Here is a 23,761-nt window from a genome sequence, read left to right on the forward strand (position 1 = left end):
CTTTACGATGGCGGCCCTTGCATGTGAAATAATGGCCTCGAGTGGCCCCCACTCCTTGACCACTGGGGCGAGGGGTTCTGTGGGGTCCCACGGGGGGAAATATTTATTTATTTATTGTTTTGGATAGGCGGTGGCTTAAATGCATAGCAGTTGTAGAGTGATAGACAGATAGCCATGTGACACCAAACATGGCATGTTCTTTATATTCTACATCTCTTGCGTTTGCCTCGATCTGGCTATAAATAGCCTCCTTTGGTATGCCAGTGGAAATCCAACAAGCTCGATCTTCTTCTTCTTCTTCTACTACTTCTTCACTTAGTAGTGGAAGTGACCAAACAATGGCTATTCCTCTTCGTTTGCCTTCTTCCACTTTTGCCTTAGTTGCATTGCTAGCTTTGGTCTCACTTCTTAGCCCCTGCACTTGTTTCAGTCCTAAGAACTTCAACTTCTCTGACGCTGCTTCAAACTGGGGGTCTGCAAGTGCTACGTGGTATGGAAGTCCCACTGGTGCAGGGCCAGATGATAATGGTATATATATCTATATTAAGTTATTTACTACTCTTCTTAATGTCTCATATAATGAGTGATTAGTTAATTAGTGCGCTAATATATATGGCCGGTGTGTATTCTACGTAGGCGGTGGATGTGGGTATAAGAATGTGAACATGCCCCCCTTCTCATCCATGACATCTTGTGGAAACCCGGCTCTCTTCAGGTCCGGCGAGGGATGCGGAGCTTGCTATCAGGTGAAGTGCACGAGCCATCCGGCTTGCTCCGGCAAGCCGTCGACAATCGTCATCACCGACGCCTGCCTCGGCGGAGTCTGTCTCGACAAGACTTTCCACTTCGACATGAGCGGGACGTCGTTCGGGTCGATGGCTTTGCCCGGCAAAGCCGACCAGCTCCGCCACGCCGGAATACTCCCCATACAATTCACCCGGTGAGTGAGTGTTGTGTTAAAAAAAATATGTATATATTATATTTAAAAAGCGAAAAGGAATTTATCATTTTGCGCCCCGCCATTTAGAGATATTAAGAATAAATCCTTCCTGCTACTTTTGTCTTTTTCAGGGTGCCATGTAGATACCCGGGGTTGGACGTGGCGTTCCACGTGGAGGAGGGGTCGAACCCCGTGTACTTCGCGGTCCTGATCGAGTACGAAGACGGGGACGGAGACCTCTCAGCCGTTGATCTAATGGAGGCCGGATCAGGGCGGTGGACACCGCTGCGCGAATCTTGGGGCGCGATCTGGAGGTTGGACTCGCACCATGCACTCCGAGGCCCCTTCTCGATCCGCATCACCACCGCCAAGTCCGGCAAAACCCTCGTCGCAAAAAACGTGATTCCGGCAAACTGGCGACCCAAAACGGTCTACAGATCCATCGTTAACTACAGCACCTAAATTGGTGCTACTTCTATAATTATTCCTATTTATGTATGGGCCCTACAACTACTACTACTACTACTGCTGCTGCTGCTACTTGGTGACGACGTGGTTGGTGTACGAGTTATTATACGAATTAATATATGATAAAAAAAAAAAGACGAAGACGAGAGTGGATAGAAGAGGAGGCGTCTATGTATGCCCTCCCCTCCACGTTCGTGGTCTTTATCTATAGATTCTGGACCAGCAATATAAGCCTTTTCAGTTGTTATAGTAACTACCTCCATGCTAATGATTGTTGCATGTGCATAAGGTAAGGGGAAACATCAAACATAGCATAGCATGTGATGGTGGACCATGCCATCGTCAATAAAGATTTTAACCCATCGAGAGTCGAGACCAACTAAATTTGCCCCGGAACCTGTCGGTGATGCGACCGTAACCTCTTTTCTTTTCTTTTCTTTTCTAAAAAAGAATCTCGTCTTTAGGACCATGCAAGTTTGTACAAAGTGGAGTTTGCATGTTGTCTAGAGGGAGTGACAAGACTTGGACTCTTTTTTGTGCATGTGTTTTTATCGTAGCTGGCTCCGTTAGAGATAAGACTGTGGACGATGCTAGGAGTATAACATAGCATCCGGAGCGACTAAATTTGGCTTCAGAACCTAATGATTGGATAATAGATTTGTTTTAACGGTAGAAAGTTGATCGTGTCCGGCGTGCCGCATGCGTCGTTGGATCTGACTTCGGTTTTCGTGTGTGATACGTTGCCGACTCTGCACGCCGGGATGTTGCTTTTTTGACAAATTGGGGGGTTTTAAATTTTTATTTAAAAAAAACATAAATAAATTATTATTAACATTAAAAAATTTGAATAGATAACTAAGATACTCTTCTTTCTTAAAGTTTAGAGTATAAAATATTTAATAATAAATTTTGTCTTGCTTACTTCTTTCATGTACTATATGATATTGTGTTAATATTGAATAGCCTTTGGATTATTTTAAACAATTTTTAAGGGCAAGAATTGTATTTTTAAATCTAAATTTAGTTTAAATCTTAATTAATTATATTTAGCTATTCGAATGACATTTTAAAAGAGCACCACAATTATAATATTTTATCCTTGTAGATTAGACTAGTGTAAAACTGTTAATTTTTAGGCCAAACCTAATAATATAAAAATTATCATAATACTCCCAGAATATTAATAATCTTATTATTTGAGTAAATATAAACCTTTTACTTATAATTTAAGATGATTAAATATTTTTATTCCGTGATCATATACAGTGAGAAAATATCCTCTAATAAATTTTAATTATATAGTTAACAAAATTTTACATTAATGTAAATCACATAATAGAAATGAACAATTTTAAGAGTAACTTTGACTTTAGGCAAAACTACATTGGAGGTGCATTCCGTAATTTACCCATAGAGATAGCATTGGGACGGACTAGATTTGTTTCCGGAACCAAAGTTAGGATTAGCACTAATGATTAGATGATAGATTTGTTTTTAAGCGTAGACAGTTGATCATGTCTGGCGTGATCGACGTCTGGCATTCCGCATGCGCCGTTGGATCTGACATCGGTTTTCGTGAGTAATACGATGCCGACTCTACCTCGCACGCGAGACCCCACGCTGGGATGTTGTTCTGAGGTTCTAAAATATGGGATTTTTTACATAATTGCCACTGAATTTTTTTATAATATCATAAACTGAGTTGTCTTAGAAATTATTATTATGATTAATCTTTAATAAAACACTCCTAGAGATACTTTTAGCAAAGTGTTGTTAAAATTAATAAACACTTATAAGGAACTGAAATACCTTTCTTTGTATCTAAAATGTTTATCAATAAATTTTTTATTGCATGATTTCTTATTGAGTTAACATTGGGTAACATTTTGAATCTTTTAAATTATTAATATGAGAACAAAATAGTTTTTTTTTCTCTAAATCTATATGTAGCTCTAACAGTGATTAATTAGATTTAATTAATAAACAATTACTTTTGAAAGAGCGCAATGGTTCTGAGAGCAATTACGGCATTTTGAAGAATGTAATATTTATATTTATTATAATATTTTAAAAAGTTTTCAACGTCAATTGTATCAAAATCCCTAAAAATATTGTGCATAAATTCTAAGAACGCTGAAAGTGATTGTCTATTTAGGAAGGTGTAATCTTATATTATCGAGCCAATTAGTCTACGATCTCCAAATCAATCAAAAGAAAAAGGGAAAATAGAAGTCAGCCCTCTAATGGACCCCATCCTTCTATGTTCGGCTTATGGGCTACATTAATATTTCGAGCCTCTGGGCTTCGGCCCATTTCAGGCCCAATTGTTTTAGTGTACTCTAGAGAACAAGCAATGAAGCAGTGAAGCACGAAGGTCTTAGCATATGTTTATTAAATGTGACTAGTACTTAGTGAAAGAAAAAAAATATATAAGGATGTGAGGATTTGATATACTAATACCATAATTTAAGTAAATAAATTCATCTTTTGGCATCAATATGGACCTCACGTTCCTACATATATCCGGAGGATTGACTCCTTGAACAATTATATGAATATCTTATGCGTTCACAAATTATAAGAAGAAAAAAAGAGGCAAAAAATTAAAAAAAAAATTGCATATTGACCCATCCAGCAATAAGATTATGTGAACTCAAAAGGATACTACATACATTAATAAAAGCTTGTGGACATTAATTATCAGCACGTCTTCAATATTTTATTTGGAACAGCAAAAATATACTAATGTCAGCACACTAAACGTGGAAAGAAGTAATTTTTGGGAACCAATTCTATCTATATTTGGAGAGAGCCTCAGATGAATGCACGTCGGTTATACGTTACACAACTATAAATACCACCCCCTTCCTGAATCATTTGAAACCCATCATTCCCTCTCCTCAATCTCTTCTTCTTATACTTTCTCTACTTCTTCTCTTGATTAGTAGTAGTTAGAGCCTTAGAGGAGAGGAAATGGCTGTTACTCTTAGTTGGTCATCTTCCACCTATGGCTTTGTTGCTTTGGTAGCTTTGCTCGCTCTTGTGAACCCTTGCAGTTGTTTCAATTCCTCAGCCTGGGGCGCAGCGAGTGCAACCTGGTATGGAAAGCCCAACGGAGCAGGGCCTGCAGATAATGGTAAGTAATTACTCGCCTTAATTACGATTAGTTTTCTTGGGTTATGGAGTTAATCATAGGAGTGGACATGTATGTATATAGGTGGCGCATGTGGGTTTAAGAATGTGAACATGCCTCCATTCTCATCCATGACATCATGTGGAAACCCGGCTCTCTTCAAGTCCGGCAAGGGGTGCGGTGCTTGCTATCAGGTGAAGTGCACAAGCCACCCGGCATGCTCCGGTAGGCCGTCGACGATCGTCATCACCGACGCCTGCCTCGGCGGCGTCTGCGTCAAGTCGCAGTTTCACTTCGACATGAGCGGGACGGCGTTCGGGTCGATGGCGTTGCCCGGCAAAGACGAACAGCTTCGCCGTGCTGGAAAAATCCCAATACAATTCGCCAGGTGAGCTCTTTTTTTTTTTTGTGGAAATTTATAAAAAAAAGTATCCCATCTTTTTCTCCCATTATTATTAGCACCTTAACCTTATTATATGAATACTTATCATTTACGGGTGAAATAGAGAGTAATCCTAAATTCTGTATTAAAAAAACACGTTACGGCATCGGTTATTATGAAGAGGCCTATTTTATTTCAAACTCACTAACTAAGTCTCTCTTTTTTCTTTCATTGGGCTATTTGGCAGAGTGCCATGTAGATACCCGGGCTTGGACGTGGGCTTCCACGTGCAGAAGGGCTCGAACCCATTCTACTTCGCCGTCCTGGTCGAGTACCTGAACGGCGACGGAGACCTCTCATCCGTCGACCTCATGGAGGCCGGATCAGGACGGTGGACCCCATTGCGCCAATCCTGGGGCGCCATCTGGAGATTGGACTCGAAGCGTCCACTCCGAGGCCCCTTCTCCATCCGAGTCACCACGCTGACATCCCGCAAGACCCTCGTCGCGAACAACGTGATTCCGGCGAACTGGCAACCCAACACACTCTATCGATCTAAGGTTAACTTCAACATCTACTCCTAATTAATTGCTAAGTTGGGGGTAGGAAAAGGAGTTGTACTTGTAATGGTGGGAGTCTGTTGAGGTGAGATGTGAACCAGCTGAGTTTGTATTACTTTGGTGGGTTTGAGATGTTTTACAGGTTGATGTTAAGGAATAAATTACTAAGAAGTGGAAAGGAAGCATCCAAGTGATCGCCTAAATGTTTTTTATTTCCCTTCTTCTTTTTTTAAACGATCAGACTAGACTGGTTTCATTTAAATTCTGCGGTTAAATACATAAAGTCGTTATCATAAATAACAAAATAACTTAAATAATTATGTTTTATAAAATAAATATGTATTCGAAGATAACATTTAGAATAATTTTCCGATATAAGGTCGGACATAGACTGATCGTCTTATTCATCAGTTTCTTCTTTAGTTGGCATTATTTTCCGTCAATGCTTGACCATTACCATCATCATCATCATCAACAGCTATGCGTTGCTGGGTCGATGGACGAGCCAGGATTTCGCAGCTCTATTCGAGCTCGGTCCCGTTCGAGATCGATCGGCTAGTTTAAACATCTACTTGCAACCATAACCAGTAGTATCTTTTTTTCACCATAACCATTAGTGTCTTTTTCCTTTCCAACTAACAGAAATTTCAGCAGCAGTTTTTCCACTAGACCCCTCCGATAAATTCCAAGCACAAGAAAGAGATCACTGATTTTGACGTGGAAAACTTTCGTTGCCGCATTAAGATTCGTGGGAGGAGGGTGGAGATATGGATGCAAGAGCGCTCATTTACCCCGTCCAACGTGCGACGCTGCACGTCGCGCACGTGGCTTCGACTTGGGAGTGCATGGATCGGAGACTAGTATACGTGGTTGATAAACCCAGCGGAAATGGAGCTGCCTCACGTGCCACTCGTGCGCGGTCTCTCTCCTCTAACTGGATAAATTTGACTCGGTCGACGCCTAATCCCAAATAGAACGCCATTTTATCCCACCCGTAGATTTTCTTTTTATTTTAGTCCCGCAATTTCACTCAATTTTTTTATCATAATTTTGAAATATATATATATATATATATATATAAGAGAGTAATGCTAGAATTCTCTGTAACTAAACGAGGGGAAATAGTAATTAATACATGGGAAATATTATGAATATTAGTTAAGTGGACTCCAAGAAATATTCCTAAAGAAAAGGTTAAGAGAGTTACATGATGCTGCAGCCAATCACGGGCTGCCAAGTACATTGGTTGCAGGAAACTCCAGCACTGGAAACTGCAGTAGCTCAGCTGCCATTGCCACAACAACTTCCAGCAGTTCAACTTTATTTCCATTATAAAATATTTTCAAAAAAAAGAATACTTCCATTATGAAATGGCAGAGAATGTATCGACTTATTAGAATCCCCAAAATGCCCTTTACCACCACCATTATCACCTAATTAACTTTAATATGCATCCTTTTGTCTCTAATCGAGTGTGAATTGGTGTCACAAATTGAGAGCAACACTAGTTGGAGATGAATGGGAAAGAGATGAAATGGGAGCCAATAACTCGATGGCAGGTATTGGAAGCATGACTTTAGGAATAAGCGTTTCCAAAGTTGAGAATTTAGATTCCACCCCCTTACCTCTTTAACTATAGGGGAAAGAATAACATACTATACCCAAATCCATTCTATTAATATATTTCTTCTTCTTCTTCTCTCTCTCTCTCTCTCTCTCTCTCTCTCTCTCTATCTGACCCTGATCCTGACCCTCTCTTCTTCTTGTGGGCTTTGGTGGAACAATGCTTGTGACCTACTCCTTTTCTTCTCTCCCTTGTACTCCTTCCTCCCTTTCTTCAAAGGATATTATGCAAAATAGCCCCTAAAGAAAAAGGAATTGTTCACGCCCCCATCTCTCGCTCCATGGAGAAGCACACTTGCAAGCTCTGCTTCCGCCGCTTCTCCAATGGCCGCGCCCTCGGCGGTCACATGCGCTCCCACGTGACAGCCCCCAAGCCGCAGCTCTCCCCCGCTTCCTCCGCCTCCACCTCGGCCGCGTTGGAGGAGCACGCTACGGTGGCGGAGGACGGGATCCCCGCTTACGTCCTCCGCGAGAACCCGAAGAAGAGCATCAAGTTCGCTGATCGGGTCGCCCTCCAGGACTGGGAGAGCGACGCCGAGTCGCCACGCGGCCGCCGGTCCGACCGGCGGCGCCGGCGGGGGGACCCATCTCCCGCGAGCTCGGTCTCCGACGCGAATCCCGAGGAGGACGTCGCCATCTCACTCATGATGCTTTCCCGTGACTCCTGGAAGAGGCGCAACTCGGAAATCGAGCTCTGGAGCAAGCCTAACTCGGAAACAGAGGAAGACGAGGAGGAGGAGGAGGAGGAGGAGGGGAATAGAAAGCAAAGCAAATACCAGTGCGGCGTGTGCAAGAGGGTGTTTCGATCCCACCAAGCTCTCGGTGGGCACAGAGCAAGCCACAAGAAGTCCAAAGGTGGGTGCTTTCCATCCCAAATCCATGGCTCCGAGTTCTCTGAAACCAATGCCGATTTATGTCGTAAAACCCACGAATGCCCCTTTTGCTTCCGACTATTCGGCTCCGCTCAAGCTCTTGGTGGCCACAAGCGATCGCATCTCTCTTCTTCCTCCAATACTATAACAACCACGCCTCCACCCCCCTCCCCCGTTCCGACCAAGTACAGTGGCGACGGCTTCACTTCGATCGATCTCAACCTCCCCGCTCCATTGGAGGAGGAGTTCGAGCTCTCCGCCATCTCCGATGCCGAGTTCGTCGCAAGTCGATGAAGTTAGATGACGATCCAAGGTAAGAGGAGAAGTTTACAGAGAAAAGAAAAAAAAGTCCAAATCTTTTTTCGACATTGGAATTGGTTTGAACTGTGACTTATTGATTCCTTCCGTGTCCATATCAATTCCTAATTTCCATTTGTTTTTCTTCAGTAATTGTGTTCTTGAGTTGCTTAACAGCTGAAAACTCCCAGTTTAATTTAGCTAGATTGTTGCTTTTAATTATAACATTTTCCAGTTTCCAGCTGTTCTTCCAACTGCCAATTCCATCTTATATAATTCCTCAGCTATTCCTTTTATACTCACTTTCTTATTTATCAGTACTATATAGTAGTACCCTTTAAAAAAAAAAAAAAAAAAAAAAACTATATAGTAGTATATTATATATATTTTTATACTCGATAGATCAAATATGTGTATGAAAAAGTTTATAAAAAATTAGGCTGGGGTAGTTAAATTTAATGGGATTTGCTGCAAGACTCTCCTGTCGCCAGTCGCCACTAGCTAGTACTCGTTCTTTTCTTGGCTCCGTTTCCTTCACCCTTTTGTTGTTAGCTTCCACTTCCCCCACGACTTCCTCCTTTTGGACCCTAAAGACTCGATTCTTCCACCCCCAGCTTCCACGTTTCGCCAGTGGACCGCTTTCTCTTCGCCATCTGGTGTTATGTCTCTCTGCCAGGCGTTAATGATGGTAATTAACAATTTAACACGGAATTAATGTGAGGTAGTAAGTAGTCTTGGCTGCTGCCTATTGTACGAAAAAAAAAATTAATGGCGAGTAATAGACTAATTAGTCCTAATCCTCCTCCTAATTGGGCAGTTGTGAAGTGGGCCCAGATGGGATTAAGATTCAGGCCGGGTCAAAACGTAGCATCGAGAGCATCGACGATGTGGATGGGATGGGTTTCCCGTGGGGCCATCACGTGGTGTTCGGGGTGGTACGTCTGATCTCGGTTGGACTGCTGAGATGGACGCTTGTGAGGTGGTCTCTTTCGGAGCCTTTTGCATGAAAACCCCTCCCAAGTCTCTTAATTCGCGTGCATAGCTTTTGTACGAAATGTTATTCTTCAGTAACAATAATCTTCAAGGGGTACTCAGAAAAGAGTCAAATGTTTTAAGTAGTATACATACAAATTGTTAATCTCGTTTCCAAAGTTGCTTCCCGGAAAGATCCATGGAATTTTCGTGCGTTGCGTTTAGAACATGCTACTACTGTGGCAATTGCGCATCCCACGACTCCACGAGAGAGTGAGTAGAAGCTGTTCCAATTTCCCTTTCTACCCTTCTCCCTGCCATCGGGTACACACTACCCACCGCCCTCACGGGCAACTAATCTGTAAGGGTAATTTTGTCACTATGTCAAAAAAATACGCTAACATCGGATTGCCCTCATATCAGTTAACACCTGTAAAGTTTGTATGAACTCGATGTGATTGGGTCCCGAAGGAGGAAGAAAGGAGAGAAAAGAAGGGCATACACGTTTAGGACTTAAATTGACACTTGTCTTTGGGCTCTCTTTGATGATAATTGATGGATTTGGATTTCTTTTTTAGCATTTATATCCTTATAAAATCTCTTATCTACTTGTACGTCCCTCCAAAGCTAATTTGCTTATATATTTCTCTTAAATCACAACTAATAAAAATATTATTGGCTTAACTAAGAGATTAATTAAATTTACTAATGATTTCAAGTGGGCTGCATACTCACAGCTACTCAATGGTTTTCTTTATCCACCTCCACTGCACGCGTAGTACAAAGTCAATCTCTACTGCTATGAATTGAAAGGCCCCAATCAAAGTTGGCGGTTGAGAAGATTATTGGACCATTTGGTGATCTCAACTTGTAGGAAAATTTGTTTGAAAGATTTCAAGAGTGATAAGTTTGAGCACTACTATAAAGGTTTAGTCCATCACCAACTAACTTTAGTAGAGTTATTAGGCATCTTGTTTATGATCAATGATGTCATAAGTTTAACTTCAATTCTAAATAATATTATGGAGAAATTATTTGGTGGTTTAGTCCATCACCAACTACTCTAAAGGTTGAGCACTACTCTAAAGGTTTAGTCCATCACCAACTAACTTTAGTAGAGTTATTAGGCATCTTGTTTATGATCAATGAGGTCATAAGTTTAACTTCAACTCTAAATAATATTATGGAGAAATTATTTGGTGGTTGATGATTTGGGGGTTTAACTCGATTCGGTTAATAGTTTGACAGTCCGGTTAGCTTGGAAGAACAACTTGACAATACAACGGCTTGGAACCTAAACTAGATAGCTAAAAACTCGATAGGATCTAAAGTGTCTCTGTATTTAGGGAGGGTTGGCCCTTTGTCTAGTTCGAACTCATGAATAATAAAATAATAATAATAATAATAATAATAATAATAATAATAATAAAGCTTTAGTCCATCCTTATAAAAGAAAGTAATTTTTTCAATATCACACCTTATATTTTATCTATTTTATAATTCATACTTTGTATTTAAAAATTTTGTAACTGAACCTATTTTTCTATAATTCTTATTTAACATCTTGTATTAACTTAAATAGTACTAAAAAATAAATATTTTATTATAATATATAAAATAATTTATAAATATATAAATTACCTATATCTTCTTCATCCTCTTTTCTTTCCCAAAAAGAAGATAAAGAAAAAGAAGAGGAGGAAAGGACGAGGATGGTCAGTGATGAGGTAGGCAAAGAAAATGACAGAGGGAAATAGAAAATGAGAGAAAAGTAATCTGGTTGACACTAGTTAGTTGAAATAGCATCATCATAGTGTCAGACGAGGATTATAGGAAAAAAAATTAGAAGTCAAGTTATAAATTCTCAAAAATACTGAGGTGCGAATTATAAAGTAGATAAAACATAGGGTGTAATTTATAAAAATACCGAAAAGAATAGTTTTTGGAGTAGAAAACTAACGGCTACATTAAAGAACTTTAGGCGTTAGAATTGGTGAGCAACTGTAGGACTAACTGGTGGAAATTAATTACAGGCTTACAGCGAAGGGAGGGAGCTCCAGTGTTCAAAATCCTTCCAACAATAGATAGCCAAATGTCGTTCACTGTTACGAGGAGCAGGTTGGTACACGTAACACCTCTACTATATGGGAACGAATGGCCGCTGGAATAAATTTTCAATGTCCTATTTGCATTACTGCTCACGATGACGATAGTACTGTTCATATATTGAAATAACTTTTCTTTTTCAAACTTAATTATCACCGTTTTCCACGTAGATCTTCTTAATTAATTTTTCTCACTACATAGATTCTCAAATTAAAAAATTTACGTGAATATATATATATATATTAATTCAGAAGGTTTTATGTGGATATTAAAAAAAAAAATTGAAGATGCATAGATGAAAACTGTGCCCATATATATTAAAGTTTATAGTTTTGCTATGGATATCTTTTAGATTACTCTTTTGATAACAATAAATAGAATGTTACTAATTTTAATAAATGAACAAAATAGATATCTATGACCGAACACTTATGCAAATAATAATAAGGATATCCTTCTTTATAATTTAAATTATTGCTTAAATTTTACGTATTAGTTAGGTTTGAAAGTTATCTAACACTGAAGGTAACTATGGTCTATGGCGAAAAATATAATAATTTTAGTTTGGATATAAAGTACCATAAATAGAATTCTATAAGATTAAAATATAATTTCCCTTTTATTTATTCAAGAGTACAGGAAGAACAGGAGGGAATAAGCACAATTATTAATGCGAATTAACTAGACCAATAGGTTTGCCCGGGCTGCCACCCTACTGGAATAACATTATTTGCAAGAAAAGTCCGGTGGGATGTGAGTGATGTTAGCCGTAGAGAGAAGGGTGGTTGCAGCTGCGGTCCGGAATTCAACTTCCAAACTGCACCCCAAGATTGCTGCATGGCGAACCAGGAATTGCTTACTCCTTGCATGAGCTCCACCGCCGCGAGATCGCCGTCTCCTCCCTCGTACTCGATGAGGACGGCGAAGTAATTAGGGTTCGAGCCGGCGTCGACGCGGAAGGCCACGTCGAATCCTGGGTAGTTGCATGCAACCCTAGACAAAAATGGTCGGTATAAAGTTCAGAGATATATACTCTGACACTCTTAGTTATATACATTTGGTCTACTACAAGTAGAGGTGATGTAGTCTTAGAGTCATTTATTTTAATACATATTGACATTTTAAACTATGGAAGACTCTTAAAAAAATGTCAAATAATTATGTTAATTTTACTTTATTTTTTTTTTGTCTCTGATAATTGGGTTAATTTTATTACGAAAGAGCTTAAAATTGATTCCACGTGACATTTTTTAAATAGAAAATTTTAGCATTATTTCGGAGGCCAACGTCTCCTGAAAGGGTCTATGCGTCAATTGGGAAATTTTAGAGTTCTAATTGTAATTATCCCTTTTCTTCTACCTCCTTACCGCATGTGTTGGACGGCGAGGTACCCTAGGTTGCGAAGCTCATCAGCTTCGCCGGATTTCGCCATGGCTCCGAACGCCATCCCGCTCATGTCGAAGTGCACATTCTCGGCGACACATCCAGAGCACTCATCAGTGATCACGACGGTCACGGGCTTGCCAGAGCATGCTTCATTTTCCGTGCACTTCACCTGATCACCATGACCATACGTACAGTATCATAACTCTGTTAACTATTTATACGTGCATGTGATGCGATCATGCATGTACTACCTGATAGCATGCACCACATCCCTTGCCTGAATTGAAGAGAGAAGGACCTCCGGCTGAGACGAAGGAGGAGAAGGGAGGCTTCTCCACTGCATCTCCATACCCACATGCACCGCCTAACAAAGTTAACTAATTAATTTACGTATTAGAATATGTGTACAGTTTCATTTGTTATGTTAATCTGAAGACTAATAGGGATATTACCATCGCTTCCAGCTCCATTAGGGCTTCCATACCACGTGGCACCGGCTGGAAGCCAAGTCGAGGAAGAGGTGGATAGGTTTGAGTGATTGGTGTTTGATGAGGTGCAGAGATTAATGGAGGAGAGGATGGCTAAGAATGCCACTGTGGTTGAGAAGTAGTCCATGGTTTTGATACAGTTTAATTAATTGCAGGGATGAGCCAGGACTATTTAAACTGAAAGTTCTTAATAGTATCTCATTAAAAGTTTCATACTCTGATAAAAGATTGTATTTTAATTCCATGAAGTTTTCTTTTCTTATAATAATTTTGGAAAGAGAATTAAGTAATGGACAAATAATTTGCTATCCTATTAGAACACAAGAATGATATAGAAATATCCATTCCTTCTAAGTTTTATTTTTGCCCAAAGATAGTTTTAGCATTAACCCTTGCATAGGATGTGAAGCAATCACAACTCACAAGTTCAGTAGTTATTTAATACCAACTTTTGTATATAATGTGAGCCCTATGCTAAGGTTTAGTTGCAGTTTTATTTTTTATGATCACTTTCTAATGTTATGTGGTGTTACTTTCAAGCCTAGTTGGATATGGCAAGTCAGTTTCAAGTCATATCTTATATACCCAGTTAAAGAAGTATATGTACATAACTTGGGTCAGAGACTTTAGATTACCAGAAATTAATGGAGATATTTCTCTTTGTGTGGTTTCTTTGTCACGTAAAAGTGGTAGAAGAGAACAAGAAAGCATCAAAAGGACGTGAGCTAACCACTCAAGTTCCTGTGCCTTTTTTTTTTGGGTATAAGTATTCACAAATAAGAGAATTTGGTGTCAGGATTTACTATTTCAAATCTAGTCTGGTACCCACTTACAAATTACAAGGTATGTCTATCTGATCATTTACTCCTCAATTTCTCTTGAGTATTTTTTGTTCATCACAACTGAAAAGAAACCAAAATTTTATTTGCGTATAGTCTCCTAAAGTATCTTAGATATGTAGTAGTACTCCTTATGAAGGGCTTGGTAGACTTGAGGGTTATATATGATTCAGCTAGAGAAATATATTTAGGATTTCAACTCAATGAAATGAGAATATTATCCCTTTTTCCTATGGCAGTTGATTATTTTAGAGGCGATATACATCCATCTGTAAATCCTATGTATTTAACTTGAAAAATAGTGAAGACTCAATTCAATGAGGATATTACTTGCATTTCTCATATATCTGTCATCCTTATGGTCTTAGATATACCTAGGTAACACCAGAAGATACCGAATAAATTCCTCAATTAGGAAGCAAAGTGACGAGCAAAACAGAGGAAGAGGAAAGAGAAAGCAGCACAGAGCAAATTGTCCAATTGACATTATTTCCTTTCACAAGCTTCCTTTTTTTTTTAATAAAAAGGAAGGCAGAACTATGCCTGTTTCATTGAAACAAAACACCCAACCTCTTCCCCAAGAAGGCCAGAGGTCAGCATTCTAAACCAAAATCCGATACAAAGTATACTATGAACAAGTATACCAGCAACAAACACAAAAACTACAAGCTTCCTTAGCAGTCAACATTACAAATAATATCAAGGATCCTCAGACGAGAAGTATTGCAATAATTTTGTTAAAAACTCTGAAGGTATGCGAGTAGGCCGGTAACTTTTGTTAAGGCAAACAACAGTGCCTGTCGCCTCCAAAATAAGCTGAAATACCAAGAAGAGGAAGATGTGATGGAGATTGATAAGATGAATTAGCAGAGGAGCAAAAGAGAATAAATAGGTCACCGCACACCTGTTTATCTGGCAGCCTATGGATAAAGTGTTCGATAAATATGCGTGCCCCCGAAATGCGAACAAGCCTCACTTTCACAACAAATTTATCACGACTCTAGCAATGCAAGAGAAATTTATGTAAGAAATTCTATAGTTAGTATGATTACCAAAATAAACCGACTTGGAGGTAGTCATGGTGTGCTCAAAGAATCACACTAACAAATCTCATCTTACAATAAATAATTGCGCTCATATGCAGTAGAATAGCAAAACCAATTTAACAAGACATCCCATGGGCATGCTAAAATAGGTTATCCTAGGTGCAAGGCTCCTGCCAATGCAGTCTTGGGCACTAAAGTTTTATGAAACAGTACCCTCAATATAAATGAGAATGTTTTCATGTCTTGAACCTACAACCATTGGAATATATCTCTTCCACCATGACACCATATACAAGGAGGGGAACCCTGCCATCACATACATCACGTCCTTAGGCAACAAAAACCTACTAGTCACTCTCCTTGGTCCCACTAGGGTATAACGATGCACCTCATAATGTTCTTTACCAATATGCTGGAAAACTGTGCTTTTTTGTTCCATGAGTGAGTAGAAAATTAAAGTACTATGAGATTCTTGTTACAAAATTTCCTGATTTGCAACCTCATATACATGTTAAAGTGGAACATACCCTTAAAGGTGCAGAGAATTTCAGGTGTAAGTCTGAAAGAGCTAGAGATTCGCCATTGCGCGCTACTGTGTCTGCGCTAATGCCAACGCTTTCAAGTAACTCGTGACGACCTGGACAGTATAAAAAATATTTAACCTCTCTAGTTGTCTACATATTCATTCTTAATACTAGTAAGATCCTCTGTGAGAGCAAAATGATGCACACATACAGCAATGTATGAGTGGCAACAAAAATAATCAAAACAGTAAAAAACTTTGCAATTGTTTTTACATCTACAAGTGGTATGCAGATATACGTTTATCAGAACAGACTAACATACTTCAGCCATGAAATGCAACAGGACCCATTCATTAAGTAATTGCATGCAGTAACACTGTTCATGAGAATACTCACCATGCTGGCAATAACTAGCATAGACTGAATTATTAACAACTCCATACTGGTCAAGTTCATAGTCTCGGACTTTAAGCTCCACTTCAAAAAACTTATCTGTTCTGAAAAGTAAAGGAGAAATGATAAGTACCTAACTAAATCCTTTCAAGCTTTATACTGGTATTTTAACAAGTAAATGAAAGAAAAATAGAATATATAACCATGATAGTTAAACTAATCTACCGTTCAACTGAATCATCCACTTAGATGAAGTAGCATAAAGATTAAAATTTCAATGATCTTCATAAGTGAGAGGGGCAGAAAGTAGTTGTAGAACTTTTGTAGTGAAAACAAAAAAATCAAGTAAAATTCTGTGCAAAGGTCCCTCTTGAAAAACCTATGGACTTCTATAAGATAAACAAATTGTTATAGACTAGAAATAGTAAGTAATGACACATTTTTCAGTAGAAAGGGAGACCGTGCAAATGGAGAGCAATAATGTGACAGAAGTACCAAACTACCACAAAATCAAGTAATAAATCTCATGATAGATCTTCAATTCTATCTATATATCGTTCTATTCAATCTTCAGAAGTCATTCAAGTATTCAACCACGGATATTGAGATCAATAACAGAGCAAGAAAAGAGTTTTAGTCTCTGTCTTAAAGCATGGGGGAACAATTATCGTAACTACAAGAAACACAACTTTTACTCGGACAGAGCTAATCGTTCCGATAACAAAACACGAAGGGTTCGAGATTTTTATCCCCTCCACGAGATTCCATCAGATTAGATACTAAAAATCAAACGTTCAATGAATGCAAGATCCGAAACGCTCACCAAAATAAGAAACTAGATCTACAGCAAGCAAGAGGACCCTCGAGTAACACCCAAAGAAAGAACCCCAAAGAGGGTGAGAGAAGCGAGGGAAAGGGCAAAGCAAAGGAAAAGTAAAGGCTTGGTAGAGAACCTTGAGCGATCTAAGAAGGTTAAAAAAAAAAAGGTAGGAAAATGCAAAGGAGATAACCTCAAATCCGCATTGGTAGCGGGTTCTTGTGTTCTTCCTGCGGCTACGGCCTCAAGACGCCACGGTCGGCGGGGACACGAAAGGATGCCTCCGCCGCAACCTTGAACTACGCGGCGACGTGGGATCTGGACGGCCGCCGCGGCAAGATGGGAGGTCCTCCCGCTGTCGACGATCAACCGGGAGGAGACGATGGCGGCGTTAGGAACGAGGCAACGGAGTGGCATTGTGGAAATCGTCGGAGAGTAGGAGATTAGCCGCCGATTTCGTCACTGGCGTCCTTCCAGCAAGGAACGGTTCGGATTCTCGCATCAAATGTTCGAGTGTATTCACGACAGGCAGGCGAATCACGCACCTGATTGGATGACGTGGCAATAGTTGGATGTATAATATCATGCTACCAAAGGCCCAAAAAACCATAATAAAAGCCCAAAAATAGCCCAAAAACATTTTACGTACGAAATAAGATCAATAAATTTACGAGACGCAAAGTTTGAACTTTGAAGCCCACATGATTATGTTCAATTCATGATCATTTACGCTCTATATTAGGTGTAAAAAATAATAACGTAAAAGAAAGGGTGTACGATATAATTTTCCCGTAGAGAATCCTAGAGGTGTCTCCTTCGGTCCTTCCTCTCCTCTTCCTCTTCCGTCCTCCTCCGCCATGAACTACTCCGCCCTCACCGACCCACAGCAGCAATGCCAACAATACCAACAATACCAACAACAAGAACAGCAACCGCCGGACTTCCAGTCCCAGCCTTACGACGCCACCCAACCCCAAACCCAAACGCAAACCCAAGCCTACGAAGCCTACTACTACCACCACTACGACCCTTCCTCCTACCATCCCCAATACTACCCCCAAAGCTACCCCCATGCCTGCCCCTCCTCCTCCTACCAACCTCCTCCTCCAGGCGCCGAACCCACCCCGACCCCCTCGGCCTCAGCAGCCGTCGCCCCCCCAGGTTCCGGACAGATCTACGTTGAGGGACACGTGGCATCACAGGATCAGCCCGCGGCTGCGTACGACGTGCCGCTGGGGTTGAACCCAGCAGCAGCGGCGGCGGTGGCGGCGCTGTCGCAGCTGACGCAATTCGCCGGGACGATGGAAGCGGCGGAGCGCGCAATGGCGGGGATCCCGGAGCGGCAGTGGCACGAGAAGGGTGGGAGGATGACGCCTCCCCCGCCGTACCATCTCTATCATCCACAGCATCATCAGATGCATGCACCGATGCGCCCGGGGGTATGTGATGCTTCCTTCTTTCCGATATTTTGCCCTAGTTTGGTCAATTGGAATTTTGAATGAGCCGGACTTGATTCTTTATTAGGTTAGGGTTTGCTTTTGGCTCTGTTCCTTGTGGAATCTTTACCGCTGCTAGGTAGATATATTTTTCTTGCTAAGTTGGTCTTTGTGCTTTTGGGTCGTTTTTGACCCTCCTGGCATGATCAAATTCCACAAGAATACTTTTTTTTTTACGGTGTATATTTTCTTATGACTGAGAGATTCATCCATGTTCTAAGTCTGTTCCTGTGAATTTCCATTATTTGGCTATTAATTGCTATATTTAGGTCTACATCTGTCTGATAATGTGCAATAATCATGAATCGAGAAGCTCTCGGCCTGACATATGGCACGGTAATCGAAGGCATTTTGCTTGATGAATCAGGCATGCTATTTTGAAGATTTTGATACTCACGTCCACTGAGGTGCTACTAGTGCTTGATGCACATTGAGTTCATTTGAAGATTAGCAGATGATTGAATATTTTTTAATCTGGTTTGATGACAATGTCTTCATAGTTAGGCTACTTTTTGCTTAATAATGGATCTATTCTTGCAAAAGGGCCCAATCTCGCAGACATGGTTGTGTCTGTATAAGAAGCATCTATCTACGCATGCTTCTACTAGGTACTGGATTTTTTTTTTTTTACTTATTGCCATATGACAAATTTTCTTGGCTGTTGTGCTAAGGCCTTTCTGAATTCATCCATCTTCTCCTTGGCCTTGCACAACATGGTAATCTGGAGTATTTTGATGCCCGAGAATGCTATGCAAGCTTATCAGATTTATATGGAAATTATTCATTGTACTCATTGTCAAGTAATAATTTTCAGTATCCATCTTGATCTTTGGCATCATTCTCTCATAGATATTGCGACTGCCTCCAAATGATTTGCAATATCTTGAACTTGCTGGGCTATACTTTCCCGATTATGCATTATGCAGCTCATCTTGTAATCTGCCAACAAAAATGTGTTAACTTCGCATTGTATAGCAAACTAGGCATCTAAACACCCTAAGCTTCAACATGGGTATAATCTTTTCAGCTATAAGTCAAAATTCTAATGCCTTTTTCAGAATATGGTATACCTGTGGTTGTTGTTCCTCTTTAGCCATTAAATCAAATGGTAAGTATCATCATGATCTGCTAGCCTGCTACTCCGTTTCGGTTAGTGTGTTCTCTAATTTCCTTTCCCTTCCTTTTCCATTTTCCTTGAACTTATCTCTAACAGCTGATTGTTTTGAGGAAGGTTGCTTCTTATATCCGGAGCTAGGTATGCTGCAACAAGTGCTCTGAGTCTTGGATATTGTCGAAGAGGATGTTCACCAGTTTATTCAATTATGTGACCAGGAGTACACATAGATGCTTGGTGATGCAAATCGGTTGGTTCTCCTTTTCTTTATTTTAATTCTTGGGTTATATCAAAGATGATGTTCACCAGTTAATTCAACCTAACTGGTAACATTGGTATATCGATGTGCCTGGTGAGGCGAAGCCTGGGTGTGTCGCCATGTTCAGGGTTCAAGACTTAACCTGAGGATAGCAAACTTGATTTGGTCAGAAAGGTTGCATCAGTGGAGAGACATGTGGATGATTGTTGTATCTGCAAACTTTTAATAGGATCTCAACTTCATTGATGGAGCCTCATCGAATCTAGTTGAGTCCTTTGGGGAAGTCTGAGCTCTTGGACATTGCTCATGGAAATATTTCAGTGATTCTGTCAGAGAACCACATGATCTCTTTTATTCTTATGTACTGACTTTGAATGGTCTGAAGTTTCAACAATCTTTTTCTTGGTTACTTGTATGGGACATCTTTTGTGTATTCTGGATGGAAATCTATTAGTCGTTCATGTAGAAAGTGACATGCACATCTTCTAATTTTTTTAAAAGTTTGGTATAGGTAGTTAAATTAGTGGACGCAATTTTTAAGAGTTAAATGTAAGTGTATACAGTATAGATGAACCATACAAATAAAGACCTACAGGAGTGACTACATTGGGTATGCTGCACTTAATTTTGTCCCTGTGCTGTGTTTGAAGCCAATTGTCTCTTACATGTTATGAGCAATATCTTTTAGTCTCCTAGTGTACCCTCTCTTTATCTATTTTTTAGACTTAGAATGACATACCAGAGCATATTCTTAGAAACTCTGGGTTTTGTGAAGTGTGTTACTTGTGTATAAAATGGGTACACATATGAAATTAAAACTTCAAGTTACATATACCAGTTGGGTTAAGGAATGGACCAAACATGGCAATCTTTTCATCAGGATCAATTGAGAATATGAAGTTTTACTGCTTGTTGATAGAATGTAAGATTTACACTTTTCTAAAGTTTTTGACTAGTCTTTGACAGTAGCTTTTACTTCTGGTAATTTACTTTGGCCCTTTTCCCATCATTTTTAGCATATTTTAGTTGCTAGTCTTTTACCCATGCTTGTTGTTCACTGGTGTTATATTGAATTTGGCATTTTAGCATTTGAGATGGGAGTTACTGAAGTAGATATCTGGAGATGATGTGCGAAACATTCGCACGTAAGTTAATTTACAAGCTATATATTTGTATGATGTATGGCCATCAAAGCATGGTGTGTATGCATATGCACTTGTAAGCCTTGAAATATGAGAAATAGCTGGTATAAAGTATAAACATCATCTAATGGATTAGAGCCATTTTTTTCTTTTCTTGGAATTTTATGAAGGGTTTGATTGAAGAATGAGAAATAATAGCACTTCTAGTTGGCAATAATTATTAATAAGTTGGATATTTTGAATTTCTGTAATGCACATAGAATTGATAGGATGGTGGAAATAGAGAAGCTCTTATCTTCTAATTGTTTTGAATATCTTGCACTTTATCAATGGTATTTCATGTTTTATCTTAAACAACCTCTACGCGTGAAACTTCTCTAATTCAATAGAAAATCTTTCATAAAAAATAGCTCGCTGTTATCTGTTATTCAAAAACAAGTGGAATTTGTATTTTTTTTTTGTTGAATTTGTTGATATGCAATTAGTTCTTTTTCAATTTGAGTAAGTGTTAGACTTTCTACAGATTGGTGGTAGAAACATATTCCAGGGTGGCAGCAGAAGGGGTGGTCGGCCTTTTCGAGGGTGTGGGGGTGGTAGGGGAAATTTTGGACATCAACCTCAAAGGCAAAATGTTGGAGGTCCTCCCATAGTTCGTGGTAGAGCGCGAGGACGAGGGAAAAGTGGCAGGGGTGGTGGTAGGCGGTTTCTTCATTCTACCCATGGCAAAGCTGCATCCAGTACCACTCCAGCGTCAGTTGCAGAGGAATCGTTAATGGCAGAGGCTGAGCAGGAGCCAGGACAAACATCATCACAAGTGCCGGCAGCAGTTAACGTGTCAGCTCCGGTGCTACGACACCGTCCTCTCCTACCAATTGCATGGTGTGATATTTGTAGGGTTGACTGTAACAGTCTGGAAATTCTGGAACAGCACAAGAATGGAAAGCGACATAAGAGAACTGTGCAGAGAATGCAAGAGATACAAGCTCAGCAGAAACTGGTGGCTGAGTTACAAACTAAGGTTGAAACTGAATTAATCCCTTCAAATACTGGAGGAAACAAGCTTTCTGAATTGGATGAAACCAAAAAGATGTATGCTGCATTAGATGAGATGCCACCTGTTGTTCTGTCTAATCAAGATAGTGAAGAAAACAAATCCTTTACTTCTTCAGGAAGCATGACACCTGCGGTCTTCTCTTTTCAGATTAGTGAGACGACCAAAGGATCTGCTGCATTAGAAAGAATGAAAGATCTATCATTTGTGGCAGAGAAGACCACGAAAAGTGAGATGCCAAACCAGACTGCTGGTGGACAATCTGAACCTGTGGAGTTGGAAGCAGGAACCAAGGCACCAATTTCTCATGCACCAAAAGTGGAGACAGCTTTGTCAGAGCACCAAGCAATGAGATCAAGGATGGATGTTTGTAGTAGGCATGATATGAGCCATGATCAAAAGCGGAAAATGATGAGGTATGGTCGTGGTGGAAAGAGGATGAGGAGTTTTGAACCTTGCCGAGGCAGACCTCCTCTGAGGCCTAGGGAGCAACCAAGGGTGTGCACCCTGTGCAATGTAATGTGTGACACATTAGCTGTATTCGAGTGCCATCTATCTGGTAAAAAGCATATCTCTCGGATCAAGCGGTTTCAAAGTCAAGGTAGTATTTATGGGCCAATCACTGTCTACATTCCTCCAAACCAACCCACTGCTTATCCACCGAATGCTCCAGAGCCCTTATTTTATGGCCTGAAAAGTCATGAGATGCTCCAGCGCGAGACTTATGTGCCTGGTGGTGTACAACTGGAGCATCATGTGCTTCAACAGGGTGATCAAACTGTGAATGCCGAGGAATCTTCAGGCTTAGCTCTTGAGTTTCAGACTGAGCAAGGTCCAGAACATCTGAAAGAAGATCTTCCCACTGCTGGTAATGAGGAAGCTGTAACCACGGACACCGCAGGACAAGATGATCCAAGACCTGAAGAGGAGCATGTTCAATCAACAAAGGCATCAGCTCCAGAGATTTCTTCAACGGATGGCGATGCTGATTTTACCTCTGCTGAAGATACACTTCCTCCTCCAGAGTATGGAACGCTACATAGTGACAATTTTGTTTTGCCAGGTCTTGAGGTCAAAGTAGACAACACTAGTAATAACGAAGAAGCTAGCAGTGGAGTGGATAAGACTTTCCTGTGAGACAGGGTTGAGCCAAATTATCCATTTTGGTTTCTTTCTTGCACTTCTTTTAGATATTTATGGAGAAATTTTGGTTTGGATTAGTTAAATGTTATTTAGTTCTAAATGTATGTTTGGTGAAAGAAACTCTTCTTGACGATGTAACTGTCCAGCCACCGAATCGGGTATGCAGTGCGCGGCGTTCTTCATTAATCACTTTAATTTCTCATTATCACAAATCACATTACCAATTACTGCTCTCAGTTCTGGAGACTTTTATTCTGGGAGTTGGAAGTGTTGCACGATCTTGAATTATCCTTTAAGATTCTCCTACTCTTGAGGATTAGGGAGCTGGAAACTACAGGGATTGTTTCTCAAATTCGTTAACAAACTCTATATTGTTTATGTAGAATAGCATTCGTATGGTTTGATATACACAAAGATATGATAAACAACAGGACGGTTGGTATTTTAAATATCTTATGATGCCAATCACTTGCTACCACATCAGTGTAAAAGAATCCTCCAAGGCACAACTCCATCTGAGAATAATTCTAGAATAAGACCTCTCCTAAGGCTTAATCGCGAAAGATGAGTATTTTTCTATTGCAAGGCTGTCGTCCGTCGACTTGGGATTCGATAATTAGCTCTTCTTATTCGGATTTCCATAAATATTTATCCGAGCACTGCATTTACCGTAAAGAGACAAAAATCTGATATATTGCCCACTCGCATAA

The 23,761-nt window shown here is 40.1% G+C and overlaps 6 protein-coding genes across 6 annotated transcripts; 4 read left to right on the top strand and 2 right to left on the bottom strand.

The window, feature by feature from the left end:
* Window positions 1–247: 247 nt before the first annotated feature.
* Window positions 248–1,618, top strand: LOC140766488 (expansin-B3-like). Its single transcript, XM_073105858.1, has 3 exons — window positions 248–528; window positions 637–940; window positions 1,072–1,618. Exons 1-3 carry the CDS (start codon window positions 258–260, stop codon window positions 1,400–1,402), a joined length of 906 nt encoding a protein of 301 aa, XP_072961959.1. The 5' UTR covers window positions 248–257; the 3' UTR covers window positions 1,403–1,618.
* A 2,763-nt stretch (window positions 1,619–4,381) lies between these two features.
* Window positions 4,382–5,614, top strand: LOC140766795 (expansin-B7-like). Its single transcript, XM_073106445.1, has 3 exons — window positions 4,382–4,544; window positions 4,626–4,929; window positions 5,171–5,614. The coding sequence occupies exons 1-3, from the start codon at window positions 4,382–4,384 to the stop codon at window positions 5,505–5,507; spliced, it is 804 nt and encodes a 267-aa protein (XP_072962546.1). The 3' UTR covers window positions 5,508–5,614.
* A 1,381-nt stretch (window positions 5,615–6,995) lies between these two features.
* LOC140767232 (zinc finger protein ZAT1-like) lies at window positions 6,996–8,548 on the top strand. Its single transcript, XM_073107071.1, has one exon. The coding sequence runs from the start codon at window positions 7,388–7,390 to the stop codon at window positions 8,270–8,272; it is 885 nt and encodes a 294-aa protein (XP_072963172.1). The 5' UTR covers window positions 6,996–7,387; the 3' UTR covers window positions 8,273–8,548.
* Window positions 8,549–12,030: 3,482 nt separating this feature from the next.
* On the bottom strand, window positions 12,031–13,354 carry LOC140766797 (expansin-B15-like). Its single transcript, XM_073106449.1, has 4 exons — window positions 13,192–13,354; window positions 12,991–13,103; window positions 12,721–12,908; window positions 12,031–12,346 (listed from the first exon to the last, which is right to left on the bottom strand). The coding sequence occupies exons 1-4, from the start codon at window positions 13,352–13,354 to the stop codon at window positions 12,031–12,033; spliced, it is 780 nt and encodes a 259-aa protein (XP_072962550.1).
* Window positions 13,355–14,539: 1,185 nt separating this feature from the next.
* LOC140766738 (acyl-acyl carrier protein thioesterase TE3, chloroplastic-like) lies at window positions 14,540–17,396 on the bottom strand. The gene is made up of 5 exons (XM_073106326.1): window positions 17,040–17,396; window positions 16,033–16,133; window positions 15,640–15,749; window positions 14,971–15,066; window positions 14,540–14,882 (listed from the first exon to the last, which is right to left on the bottom strand). The coding sequence occupies exons 1-5, from the start codon at window positions 17,261–17,263 to the stop codon at window positions 14,766–14,768; spliced, it is 648 nt and encodes a 215-aa protein (XP_072962427.1). The 5' UTR covers window positions 17,264–17,396; the 3' UTR covers window positions 14,540–14,765.
* Window positions 17,397–17,574: 178 nt separating this feature from the next.
* LOC140766737 (uncharacterized) lies at window positions 17,575–23,256 on the top strand. The gene is made up of 2 exons (XM_073106325.1): window positions 17,575–18,285; window positions 21,381–23,256. The coding sequence occupies exons 1-2, from the start codon at window positions 17,704–17,706 to the stop codon at window positions 23,043–23,045; spliced, it is 2,247 nt and encodes a 748-aa protein (XP_072962426.1). The 5' UTR covers window positions 17,575–17,703; the 3' UTR covers window positions 23,046–23,256.
* The last annotated feature ends 505 nt before the right edge of the window (window positions 23,257–23,761 follow it).

This window comes from Typha angustifolia, chromosome 9 (assembly GCF_048772165.1).
Source record: "Typha angustifolia cultivar Huaian chromosome 9, ASM4877216v1, whole genome shotgun sequence".
Classification (NCBI taxonomy): Eukaryota; Viridiplantae; Streptophyta; class Magnoliopsida; order Poales; family Typhaceae; genus Typha; species Typha angustifolia.